This window comes from Ips typographus, linkage group LG3 (assembly GCF_016097725.1).
Source record: "Ips typographus isolate SLU linkage group LG3, UJ_Ityp_2.0, whole genome shotgun sequence".
NCBI lineage: Eukaryota > Metazoa > Arthropoda > Insecta > Coleoptera > Curculionidae > Ips > Ips typographus.
Genome location: NC_138424.1, coordinates 2,562,276 through 2,574,984, shown reverse-complemented (window position 1 = coordinate 2,574,984; position 12,709 = coordinate 2,562,276). Strand labels below are relative to the sequence as shown.

Here is a 12,709-nt window from a genome sequence, read left to right as displayed (position 1 = left end):
AACCTATTGGCTTCAGTGAATTCGAATTAATCTGCGTCACTATCTAGAGCCGGCTTTCGGCCAATCCCTATCACGAATTTTATTTACGTAAACATGGCCGTTGTTTTGTTGGGAGAATTTCAAGTTGAAGGTTTTTAATCAGTCCATCCCTGCTTTCAGTGTTTTTAAGTTCTGTCTGTGTGAATAGTGTTTGTGTTTACTTTTATAAGTGTTTACTATTGCTTAACCGCCGTATTTATCTAAGTAGCAGGAAATAGAACTTGGCAATATGTCCAGCGATTCCGTGAGAAATGTGAGTTAACTTTCAGTCATTTTTACCCTCAAGGAGGCCCAAGTTTTATTTCTTTGTTTTTCCCAACCACACCTTGTCTTAATGGGCATACCGACCTTACTCTCATTTATTCCATTTCTGGAACAAGTTCAAGCCATATGAGACTATGAAGTGAATTGTTGTTTCAGTTTTCAAGTCTGGAGACCCCCGGATATGTAGGTTTTGCCAATCTACCCAACCAAGTGCACAGGAAATCGGTGAAAAAGGGGTTTGAGTTTACTCTGATGGTTGTTGGTGAGAGTGGTTTGGGCAAATCAACCTTGGTTAATGCTCTTTTTCTCGCTGACCTATATCCTGAAAGAATAGTACCAGATGCTGTTGGTAAGTTTCATTATTTATTGGTATAGTTCCTACCATGGAGTGGGTAGTCTGTATTAAATTGTAACTATAATATTTAGGAGTGTCTTTTACTATCAACAATTTTTCCTATGTAAAACAGTTGTCTGTAATAAAATCAGTCCATGAGTAATTTGTCAAGTTTCTTCACACTCTTTCCAACATCTGGCTGGGTTAATACTTCCAGTGGCATAAATAGGTTTACAGTAGTTTATTATTCTAAGCTCTTGGAACAGAAGGGCCTAATATTTTTAGTGGAATGTGAAGCAGGGTAATAACTAAGACTGTTATAAGCATTCAGCATTAAACATTATTTAGGATTCATATTTGGAATGTTGTATATCCAGGTAACAGTGCTTAGTTATACACAGTTGCATAGTTAATAATTATTACTTTATCAAGGCACTGTTCTTCAATTTGGTTATGCTTTGTCTGTTAGCACATACATGAATTTTATATAGAGTTCTTTTGATTACTGTGTTTTTTTCTATAAACATTGATTTAGTACATTTTATATGAATACTGGTGCTAGGATCTACTATCAACAAAGCCTAAACTAAGTTTTATATCACTATCACCATGTCACCAGTCATAAAACTAGCAGGATATCTTTATAACCAGTACTAGATAACAGTAATTGCTATTATTAATTAAAATAAAAAACAATCAACACAGTGACATTATCATTTATTAAAATTGCAAGATAAAAGTAATGAATCACTGTAGTTTATAATATTTTATATTTTTAGAAAAACTTAAACAAACTGTAAAGCTTGAACCAACCACTGTGGAAATAGAGGAGCGCGGCATCAAATTACGATTAACGGTGGTGGACACCCCAGGATACGGGGATGCCATTGACAATACCGACAGCTTTTCCGAAATCATCAGATACATAGATGAACAGTTTGAGCGATTTTTGAGGGACGAAAGCGGGCTAAACCGGAAAAATATCGTGGACAACCGCATTCATTGTTGTTTTTACTTTATTTCACCCTTTGGACATGGGTAAGTTCTGATCAAAATCACCCTATGGGTGAGGTAGTAAAGAAAGTGGGTCGCCTTTATTTGCTCAGGTATTTGAACCCATTATCCTAATAGAGATTGGTTATTTATATTCTTGAGTGAATAGTTTGTACTTACTTCTCTAAATATGGATGATTAATTGCAAGGTGTGACCATGCTGAATATTAATGAGTTAAAAGCGGAAGAGTAGTTCAAATAACTATCATTTAAACACCCTCATTAGAGGGACTAATCACCACAAATATCTGGTTATAAAATTTTCTGATAATGCATTGTGTTGTATTACAGTTTAAAACCATTGGACATTGAGTTTATGAAGCAATTGCACAACAAAGTAAATATCGTTCCTGTGATAGCTAAAGCGGATGTGTTGACTAAAAAGGAAATGCAAAAACTTAAAAAGAAGGTTTTGGAGGAAATTGCGGAGAACGGAATCAAAATTTTTTCTTTGCCGGAATGCGATTCAGACGAGGATGAAGAGTATAAAGAACAAGTATGTGATTCATATTTAATGTACCAGAAACCCAAGAAAATTGGCATTATGTAAGGAAGACTTAACTAATAAATTGTATTTCTAGGTCCGGCAACTAAAACAAGCTGTGCCATTTGCTGTATGTGGTGCTAACACTTTATTAGAGGTTCGAGGTCGTAAGGTACCGTTATCTCAAGTGAACGTACTACATATGCTTAACAGCCAAAAATCTTAGGTTAGAGGTAGACTGTACCCATGGGGAGTTGTGGAAGTCGAAAATCCGGAACACTGCGACTTTATCAAGCTGCGCACGATGCTGATCACTCACATGCAGGATCTGCAGGACATTACGCAACGGGAACACTACGAGAACTACAGGAGCGAGAGACTGGCCAAGGGAGCCCCACCTCCAAAACGCAATACGTAAGTTTGATTTGATTATAAATCTGAGCAGTTTCGACTGTTTGTGTTGTAGCTTGACAGACGACAAGTTGTCGGCAACTTCAGAAAAGGATAGGATCTTGCAGGAAAAGGAGGCGGAACTAAAACGGATGCAAGAAATGATAGCGCAGCTTCAGGCAAAAATGCAAACACAAGCGCTGTAAGTTAGTTTTGTTACTATAATGCTTTGCCTAAACCTTCAGGTTTTGGTAGACTAAAGTCTTCCAACCTGTTATACAAGTATGCTTGTTAACATATCCTATTACCTATAATCTCAAAATGCTACAATTTCTCATATCAGTTTCCTCTAAGCCATTTTAAAAAGGTTCCTTCCTGATCGAATATATATTTTAATTTTGGGCGTTTGGAAGCCAAATACTTTTATGTCTTAAGAGTATTATACTATTTTTTTATCTTGAGAAATTATATTAATTTTAGAATTATAAGACTGTAAGTAAATCAAGTGACATATTTAAACAAATTTTAAATAAAATACTATTATTTTGTGCCTGAAGTGGTTTGAACCCTCCACAAAAAAAAACAGAAAGTTTAAAAAATCAACGTATTTATTCGAGTAAAAATTACATATAGAATATAATATAATTAATAATAATAATAATAATAGTGATACGGTCGTGCTAGAACGATTAATATCATTTTCGAACTAAGGGGAAGCGGTTACCGTTCCAAACTTGCCCTACTAACAGTTCGTTCTGCAACGAAAAATCGGACAAACAAAACAATGAGTGATGACACTTACGATAATATTGCGTATTTCAGCAACTCGACAAAAGAAAAAACAACAACGGCGGAATAGCGAATATTTCATATCACAGATGAACAAACTAGAAATTACAGAGTGAAATATCGAATTGAGCCTACTTAAACTAGATAACGGACTAAAAACAAGATACCCAGAGCCGCCTGGACGGCGAAAGTGGGCGATATGTTGGTCCCTGAACCACACAGTTTGATTTCGCTCTCCTGCAAAATTGTTTTAACTCAACAGTTATCTAAGTTTAAAAAAAAAAACTTACATTGGCACTACGACTGATACAGCTCATATAAAGCCTCCTCGGATAATTTTCTCGATTCATAAAGCAAGGCAGGCTCATATTGTAGTCGACTTGCTGAGGATCCGGGGAAGGAGGAAAACGATCCCGTTGCTCCTGGCATAAATTGTTGATCACCAGTAGAACCATGTTGCTGCCGCTTACGCGTTGCACTATAAATGGTCTGCAATTCATAAACAGTTAAAAAACATCTTTTAAACCGTCAGAAAAGTACCTGGAGCAGTTGCCCATGGTCTTGTTGTAACCACTGACTGATTCATTTTTAGTCGTGTAATGGATCAGGCTGTACAAGTACAGCTCGTTATCGCACGGTTCCGGTTTAGTTTTCTGCATGGTGGCGCTCTCATCAAAGTTTTTGTCACTGAACTGGTCATGACCTTCGTATTTAGGAAATACTTAGTGGTAATGATGAAGAAAACTTGGACTATCATACCTTCATGTTCATAATCGTGATCATTTGGCTCCTGTTCGTCGTGATCGGACACCACAATCCCAGAATCTTTACGATCCATCGAATCATCAGCAATATCTCCGCTTTGCTGGTATTGCGCAGGGTCGTAGTAGAAATTGCCAGTGGCCGCTTCAGTCAGCACAGTAAGAGTGGCAAACACCCATTCTAACACCGCCGTAAAGTACAAATACGGCTAGAATGTACTTTATTAAAATTTGATAAGGTTGAACGGTGAACTTGCTTACAGAAAGCAACCGTGACCCTGCATTGCCAGAGTCCTGGCCCTCGGGACACAAACCCTGATAGTCGATCATGCGGTGCACCCTGTAGATACTTTCGTCGATCAGCTGACTCATAATGTCAGGCCTCACTTTGCCGAAGAACATTCCAGTCTCCTGGATGTTATCGCTGACGATGACGTAACCGTTATCGTCCAGCATCAGACAGTGAAGCTCCTCAGAATCGCAGGTTTTTTTACAGGCTTTTTGCATATCTCCACACTGAAATCCAACCCTTCATACCTTTTATACTCATACTAATAATAAAATTACGTTTATGGTGGTTTTCCTGAACAGATTATACAGAGAAGAGTGGTAGAACTGGTATCCAACCACCGCTACTGGAGCTTTACGGTCACCATTTTCCTTAAACACCCCCGAACTGACTGTCACTAATGTGTTGTTTGCTTCACCTGAATTTAAATACTTTCTTCCATAAAGCAGCAACAATGGTACAGGAAAAACTTACCAATTTCATGGGGTACCGAGTAGACGTAAATGCCGGGATCTATGTACGAAAGTTCCACGGCTCGTTTATACCACACTTCGTCTATAGCTTTATTGTGAATACGGTGAAAGTGTCTACAAGAAAAATGTGCAGATTGTACTAACAAGAAAGAAGCTAGTTACTGTGACAGGTGTTATATAGAGTAGTGGTAACAGTGGGTGATTGGTCAAAAAAAAGCAGCAAGCTGAAAGCTGCTTTTTTGACCAATCAAAAACTATGCTGCAATTTAGGCAAAAGTCGACTATGTAGTATACATTTTGCACATCAGTCATCTTATACTTATAACTGGGTTTAATAATAAACAAAGTCTTACTTGTCGTGGATGCTGTTATCGATGTTCTGAGGGAAGTTTTGCCATCTGGTGAGCCCGCTATGGGTCGCCATAAAAGCCACCACTATTCCGTAATCCTTGATTAATTGAGCTCTGCATGAAAATAATTTCGCCAGTTTAGTCTTTTAAATAAACATTATTTTAGGTCTTAAATACTAAGTACACACTAACGTTTCTATTGTATCATCCTCAGGGAAATTCAGTTGCTAAGTAAATTGGAAATTAGAATACTGAATTTATGGTTAACTTTCGATGAATTGGTGGTTACATCTGAAATTAGTTGGGTAAATACACATTACCTTATATTCCGCCTGCAATTCTTAATCAACGCTGTTACAGAGAAAATTTAAAAATCACTCAAATACTGTACCTGGATATTAAGGCCATCAATATTGACATTGGTCTTTTAATAATAAACAAAAACATCGTTAGTGCTTTGAACAAATTTTAGTAGTGCAACATAACCTTAACACAAAAGTTACCAACAATTGACTTACCCTTTGTCTTCCTTGGTGGTTGTGGTGATATTTTCACTGAACCACACCGTCATTTTAGCGTCCGCCACTACGTTAGCTATTAATTTACGGTCGCCTGAAACAACTGGAAATTGCAAGATTTACATACAACTGGCAGTAAAACTCACATTCTCTGGACCACTTCCAGCCGGGACCCTCCATTTTCTTGAGGAAGTACAGAAACTCGTCGTTGGCTGTTTCAAAGTACAGTTTGTCGTCCAAGTACCGGCAGTAGTGCCTGCACACCAAAAACCCGTTGAAAATAAAAAGTTAAAAGAAATTTCAAGGTAGTACCAATCGGGATGGATGGTCCAGTTCCCGGTGAAAAATTGCGTGTACGTATGCTGGCCTTTGTCATTTGACCGGATTCGGTGAATGTCAAACTCCACAGGATAGGACACTCTGTACGAGCCGTAATTATGGGGGAGACTAACCACTAAAGTGAAGGGTGTCCCATTGATTCCCATGTAGTAATAGTGACGTTTACCAACAAAAATACGTCTCTAAAAATTTCTATTTTATATTAACAACTATACTATTGTAAAGAGTTATTACCATGTCATCGAAGTGGCCCTTTACATTCATAGTTATGTTGCCTTTTTCCTGCATGACGATTTTATATCTTAGGTCGATGACTTCCTGACTGAAATTTCTAGGTTCGTTTTCATCATCCATCACTTCCACTTCCATCATGTCCACCCGATTATAGGCCGGTTTTAATATACCTTGATACTTAAAACGAAAAAATGGGTAAGTCTCAGTACGGTGGGAGGTTTGTGATTGTGTGATTTACGCAAATGTAGATGTTGCCAATTTGTCGTGGTAATACTTACAACTGGTCTGAGGTCCGGATGAATTAGGATGTAGCCATTATTGGTGACTATAAAGCCATAGCCGTTGACCCCCAACTATAATTTGCTTGGTTATATTAACGTTTTTAGTAGGGGAGCCAATCTTACCCTGTAAGGGAGCATCAATCTCTGTATATACTCTATAGGAATATCGGTGCCGGCCACCCCCAACAAGTTGGCTACACGTTCCTGTAACATTGCATTTTTAAACAAATTTCCAAATAATGTTAAACCTAAAGCCCCTATATACATGTAAAGTGTATTTAAATACCAAGTTAACCGTGGTTTTGCAATCTAGCTTTGCTAGGATAATCAAGCTTTGATACTACAGAAAAGAGTGTGATAGTTCTCACAGAAATTATCATAAACAAGACCACTATAAATGCGTAAAGTGTCTATTTGTTAAACTACGTCTACACTAATTAGCCTAGGACTACGGTTTAATCTAGATCACGATGTATACCTAAAGAGAGACTCAAAAAAGGCTTAAAACTATACTGCGACCGTTTTCTACGCAATCTGGACCTCTGGCTAAACACCGCCGTCTGCCGGCCTAAGACCCCAACTAAAAACCACACTAAAGAAAAGAACAAACACTGGCCTAACATCTCGCTCGGTTACTCGAAGGTTACCTCTCTGGTCACCGTGATCCACGTCTCTTCGTTTATCTGCTTTTTTTCGGTTATGTTCTACAGAACGGGGTTACACGTTAAAACTGTTGAGTGAACCATCTGATAACTCTTGCGGTTTATCAGATATTTTAGAGTAAAGTCGAAGCAGAAGGTGACGACAAACGTTTCAGAAATACTTACTTGTCGCGGCTTTTTATCGTAAACCGGCAGGGAGACTGAAGTCATCAAGTGATATGTTTGTGTCTCACCGTAGTTGTCTTGTTTCTGCAAAAAAATATGGTTTTGAAGAATATTGACTAAAAATAATTTTGCTTACCAATTTTTGTTGATGAACAAACTTCTTATCAATTTCGCCCGGAGTCATCATATCTTTGAACTTGCTGAAAATCAGATAGCGCTCTCTTTGAGTATTCCGTTGCCGGTTCACCCACAACCAATTGGTGAGCTTCGGGTCGGTGACGTCAGCGTAGACTGGTGACCACGTTGGGTTCGGTTTGATGTTTGCGTTCAACACCATTGGACGCGCCATCACCGGAATGTAGTGTAACACCTCTTCACGGACTTCCGCGTACGTACTCAAGTGCACATAGTACCCTGAAACGTCAATTTGTTAATGTTAAATCCAGTTTACAAACTAAAAGAATGTGTAACCTTGATTGGCGCACGCCATCCATTTAACGTCACGTGGATCACTCACTTCTCTCCCCACTAAATAGGTGAACAGTCTTACCGTGACAACAGGTAGATTGTCCCAATTGTATTTTTCAAACACGTCTTTGTAGTTGTCTTGAGAACCGTCCGTGACCAACATGATGGCTTGATTACAGTTGGCACCTGATTTTACAAATTTGACAAATTGAAAAAAGCAACAGAGGAAGTGGTATTCAATTTGTCAGACATTCAAATGACTATATTAAACTGAAGAGCAAGGGAGAATAACGATTAGTGTCCAAAAAACTGTTTTTCAAGAAAAGACCACATTGAATTGCAAAAACCCTGTGTAAACCTAGTCCACTGGGTGCAGAAAGTGATTCTGAACATTTAAACTAACCGTCTCCGAGGTATTTCTACTTTTTTTTGGAAATTGCATCAAAATTTTGAAAATACCGTATCTCCGATATTTCTGGGATTTCTGCGACAGTAAAAAGCTTGAAATATTCGTCTTGAACTGCTCTTTCACCTCGTGCTAATCGCAAAACGATTGAGTGTGTCACAGATCGACATTTATCATTATTTTCCCTCTAGCTTTTCAACTGTTTACAGTCAGGAAATACTTGTTCAATTATAAAATTAATAGGCACACAGCCGTTCCTTTGAAAACCAAACACAAAACACTTACCCAGTTTGGATTCTCGATAATCCGCCAATAATTCAAAGGCTGTGGTGAGTGCTAGGGTAAAGTTAGCAATTTGCTCAGTCTTGAAATCACTCATGCTTTCCTTCAACACCCTGATATTAGCCAAATTAGCCTGAAACAATCCCACTGCTAAATGTAATTTTTCCTAAAATAGTGTAACCTCACCTGAATCAATTTTCCACTAAAACAATCCACCAACGGTTCTGTAGTATTGCTGAAAGTGTATATGTTTACATAGTCATTATTCCCTAAAGTATCCAGAATGTTGTGGACAACGTGACGTGCTATTTCCCGTCTCATACCTGCAAACATTACGATTTACTCAATCTAATGAATGTTTGCCTTATTCTAACCAGTCATCGATCCTGATCGATCCACTAAGATCACGATATCTTTAGGAGAGGAAGCAGCCTCGATGTACCAACTTCGAGTCCGGCAATCGAAAAGGTCTATGGGCTCTTGAGACCAAATCATAGCTAAACAAACCCGAATGTATTATTACTCTCTTAATTGCTATGTACGATGGGCACAAACCTGGAAACTGCCTCATGAAACCTGTAGAACTGCCGAAATACTGCCAAGACAAGGTTGGATCCAGCTTGTAGTTGTTTCTGAATGTTTTGTCCAGCTCTTCGGACCATTTGATTCCAGATATTACGTCTTTTGCTATCAGAATTGTTAACGTAAATACTGTGAGCGTGAAACTGACAGCGTATCACTTACACCTATCGTATACGTTGCTAGGTACATGGACGGCGCTATAATTAGTATTAACCGGGATGTTATAAAAGTGACGATTTCTGTATAGAGGTAGCTTGGTTTTGTCCACCGGTTGAGTTTGGCTAGCCTGCGGATGCTCCAAGTCCTCCTCGGTAATCTATTTCCAATTCAACTTATTTATAGTAAATGTGGCGGATTTGCACTCACCTCAATATCAGTCTCGATATACATGTCTCTGTCCTCTGAGAGTGACTGATCACGCTGGAACAACTGCAGATCGTTAGGGTACTCTGCTTGTGGTGTTAGTGACAATTCAGCCAACTGCAACAAATTTACACAGTTAAGTGACGTAAGTGAGTGTAAGATGTCAGACTGACCTCAGCTTCTTCAGCGCCAGAAGCATTTGGAGCAGAATTGGTCAGGTTCTTGGCGTTATAGAACTGGAAATTAAAGTCTATATCCTCCTCTTTCTGGGATTGCGCCGCTTCTTCCGCTATATCCATGATTCTCTACAATATTACCAGCTTAAAGGTTTACAAAAACACTATTCAGTTACTGTTCACTCTACCTTGACAGCTTCCACTTTTTCTTGCATCATGTTAGAAATCCTTTCGTGGATATCGGACAGTAAAGCGTTGCCGTCCTCCACCACCAAATTGGTGTCCTTGAAGCTCTGCAAGTAGAAAAAAACGCCATATGGCCATACGTAAACAATCACCGAGGGATATAAATGTAAATCGATAATTTATTTAGGTAAACAAATATCAAGTGCAGGCGCTATTAATGGATAGGGAGATATAAATGTCATCGGGATGAGAGAATACATCGAAATAAGTTTTGCTCACGGATGTGGATTTATACTGTTCTCGCGGAGTGAGTTTACCCGTGCGTCACAAAGGCTACGTCATTTATAATCATATGAATCAAATCAAGTTTTCGTCAACAAACCTGTTGTGTTCATATTATAGAACAGGGAGTGTCTAAAGCTTCGTCACGTTTAAAATTTTGCATGTATTGTCAGTCAGAAAGTAGAGATCTTTGGCTGCAAATTTGCACTAAAACAACCTTATACCAAAGCAAATCAAAAATATCTTGACCGAAATAACATTTTTTATTTATGAGAAGTCACCGTTTGGATCATAGAATTCCGTCTAAATTTGAAACCTAATTTATTTACCAAAATTCGCAGAGGTGTATCACCAATATGTAGTATTTCTTTAACTTTAAGCTCTTGATTTAGGTTCTGGATGGTTACATGTTTCTCTAAAATAAATACAACAAATTAAAAATTTAATAAGACATTCTGAGTGATGCTGTAGTATCTCATATCTCATTTTCAGGTTGCAATCCACTTATTTTATTTTAAACCCGCTGGAAAACATTTTAGACGCTTATTTTATTTTTTCTATGACTTTATTATTAATATGTTTGAAGAAATTTATATGAAACATCTATATAATGCAAACCAAAAATCTCAGTCTCTGGAGGCAATGAAATGTCAATAAATGTTTCTTACAAAAATAGATATATTTTACTATTATTAACATACTATCGTTGTACATATCATATAATGTATTTCGAACATCCATTTTAATGCTTTCAGATAAATCAGTGGTCTTGACCCGTCGATAACGCCTCGATTTAGGTTTTCTAGGTGAGGAAATCATAAGATTACTTGCTTGCTTTTCTCGAATCGAATAAACAGTTTTGCGGAAAATTTTCAAAGCAGCTGCAACCTTCTAGTATCAAAAAATACATCAGTAAGAATATGTAAGGTCTTAAAATTTCTTATTTTCTTCCTGAACAGATGATAAAGCTTCTAAAGGTCTTCCATTAGTTTTTTCCAATTCAAAATATTCACAAAGGTTAAGCATTAAGAACTGCTGGGCTTGTCTGTAGAGAATTTTTCCAGGCTTTTCTAAAAAAATACTGTAATAGTAAGTAATTCCGAATTTAGGAAAAACCAAATGGCTAAATAAAAATCATAATAGACACTCCCACTTTTTTTTCAAAACAGGTTAGTAATTATGCCAATTTTGGTTAGATCGTGACAGCCGACATCAAAAAAATAAAAATATTAATAATAATATTATGAAAGTACTTACAGTATGTTAAAAGCGTAGAAACAATAGCTTTTAAAAGAACTGTGGTGGTGTGGTAAATAGAAAACTTTATAAATGATTAACAACACAAAGAAACGGAAAAGAATTAATAGTAAACAAATCAAATAAATTTCGATGGTTGTCAAACTGACAATGACTGAAATAGAAGCGCTAATCAGTAAATGTTTTTTTTGGAAGACATTCACTTAGATATTTACCCTTTCTGAAAGTGAACAATAGACAAGGATGAAGTTAATAATGCATGTCTACTTCTAAATCACAGGGGGATGACGCACGGGTAAACTCAGACCGCGAGAACAGTATGTGTATATTACGGTATGTATACAGGGTATACCGATTTCATACACAGAAATTCTTGAGAAATTAGCCAAAAAAAAAAAACCTTTGAAAAGTTCTTAACAAAAACTGTTAGAATCATTAGTCTGTTTAGGACAACTGGATTGTTTATTTTGAAGATGCAGGATGATGGCTAAAATATAGCCAAAACGTTGGTTATCACAAAATATTTTGAGACTTTTTTGGATCGTGCAAAGTATAAAAATATGAAAACCGTGTACTTTCAACAATTTTTGACTTACATTTCTGACCCTTTCTTTCCTGGTGACCATTTCACCAAAATGCCACAGCTCCCCACTTAACTTGTTAGCCCAGCCTTGAACCCTACAAAAAAGACATTCTTAACCAAGATTTAAGTAAAACAACTGACTTACACTTTGGATAGTTCCGGGTGTTGTTTGGTGTCCCTGCTCTCGTCCTGCCCTAGCCCGAAGGAGCACACGCACAAAAACACCGTAATATAAGCATACTTCCTGTATTTCATGGTGTCGGCTTCGATAAAAGCCCCGCAATTCCAATCAATTAAAATCCTTTGTTGCTCCTTCGACACACATTCGTATTAAAATCGACTGCGAAAACATGTAAACACTTACGCGCCTCAAATCGGACAAATGCGAGCGTTAACGGGCACGCTTAGAGAAACACCGTTTATATAATATACAGACGAAAATCAAAGTGGCAAATTAAATTAAGCGTTTTGTGTGTGTATTTCGGCACGGCAGGAATTCTTTGCGGTGTATGCTAACGTTGGTCTTTACTAGGGCAAATCGATATGAGAATTCCTGACCGGTGCGACTGCGTGTCTGTTATCAATTGTGGTGAGCAGGAGATTGCTCAAAAAAATTTAGGAATTTTTCATATTTTTTACTACAATTATGTTTAAATATGTCCAGTAAAATAAATTCTTTGACTGAATAATGTGATGAAG

General features: G+C 37.5%; 2 protein-coding genes across 3 annotated transcripts; one reads left to right on the top strand and one right to left on the bottom strand.

Moving 5' to 3' along the window:
• Positions 1-80: 80 nt before the first annotated feature.
• On the top strand, positions 81-3,116 carry Septin1 (Septin 1). Its single transcript, XM_081974708.1, has 7 exons — positions 81-292; positions 460-652; positions 1,417-1,675; positions 1,982-2,186; positions 2,272-2,346; positions 2,401-2,588; positions 2,641-3,116. The coding sequence occupies exons 1-7, from the start codon at positions 269-271 to the stop codon at positions 2,768-2,770; spliced, it is 1,074 nt and encodes a 357-aa protein (XP_081830834.1). The 5' UTR covers positions 81-268; the 3' UTR covers positions 2,771-3,116.
• A 38-nt stretch (positions 3,117-3,154) lies between these two features.
• stj (voltage-dependent calcium channel subunit straightjacket) lies at positions 3,155-12,588 on the bottom strand. Of its 2 annotated transcripts, XM_081974661.1 has the most exons (28): positions 12,156-12,588; positions 12,024-12,105; positions 9,891-9,995; positions 9,700-9,831; positions 9,530-9,643; positions 9,326-9,479; positions 9,137-9,268; positions 8,956-9,078; positions 8,768-8,904; positions 8,585-8,714; positions 7,897-8,079; positions 7,562-7,839; positions 7,426-7,509; positions 7,246-7,302; positions 6,722-6,802; positions 6,596-6,670; positions 6,318-6,494; positions 6,057-6,265; positions 5,891-6,000; positions 5,745-5,838; positions 5,230-5,340; positions 4,878-4,990; positions 4,682-4,821; positions 4,376-4,630; positions 4,113-4,323; positions 3,894-4,056; positions 3,644-3,842; positions 3,155-3,590 (listed from the first exon to the last, which is right to left on the bottom strand). In XM_081974661.1, the coding sequence occupies exons 1-28, from the start codon at positions 12,263-12,265 to the stop codon at positions 3,489-3,491; spliced, it is 3,861 nt and encodes a 1,286-aa protein (XP_081830787.1). In that variant the 5' UTR covers positions 12,266-12,588; the 3' UTR covers positions 3,155-3,488. The 2 variants fall into 2 exon arrangements, with proteins under 2 accessions (XP_081830787.1, XP_081830788.1); XM_081974662.1 differs by lacking the exon at positions 7,246-7,302 and having other exon boundaries at positions 12,156-12,587.
• Positions 12,589-12,709: the final 121 nt, after the last annotated feature.

Excerpts from the sequence above, each read along its gene's own strand:
- Septin1 (XM_081974708.1), top strand. The coding sequence starts at position 269 with ATGTCCAGCGATTCCGTGAGAAAT. Across the intron at positions 2,187-2,271 it reads ATGAAGAGTATAAAGAACAA|GTCCGGCAACTAAAACAAGC; the intron begins GTATGTGATTCA and ends TTGTATTTCTAG. Across the intron at positions 2,589-2,640 it reads CCACCTCCAAAACGCAATAC|CTTGACAGACGACAAGTTGT; the intron begins GTAAGTTTGATT and ends TTTGTGTTGTAG.
- stj (XM_081974661.1), bottom strand. The coding sequence starts at position 12,265 with ATGAAATACAGGAAGTATGCTTATATTACGGTGTTTTTGTGCGTGTGC. Across the intron at positions 9,480-9,529 it reads ATATCGAGACTGATATTGAG|ATTACCGAGGAGGACTTGGA; the intron begins GTGAGTGCAAAT and ends AATTGGAAATAG. Across the intron at positions 7,840-7,896 it reads GATGGCGTGCGCCAATCAAG|GGTACTATGTGCACTTGAGT; the intron begins GTTACACATTCT and ends TTGACGTTTCAG.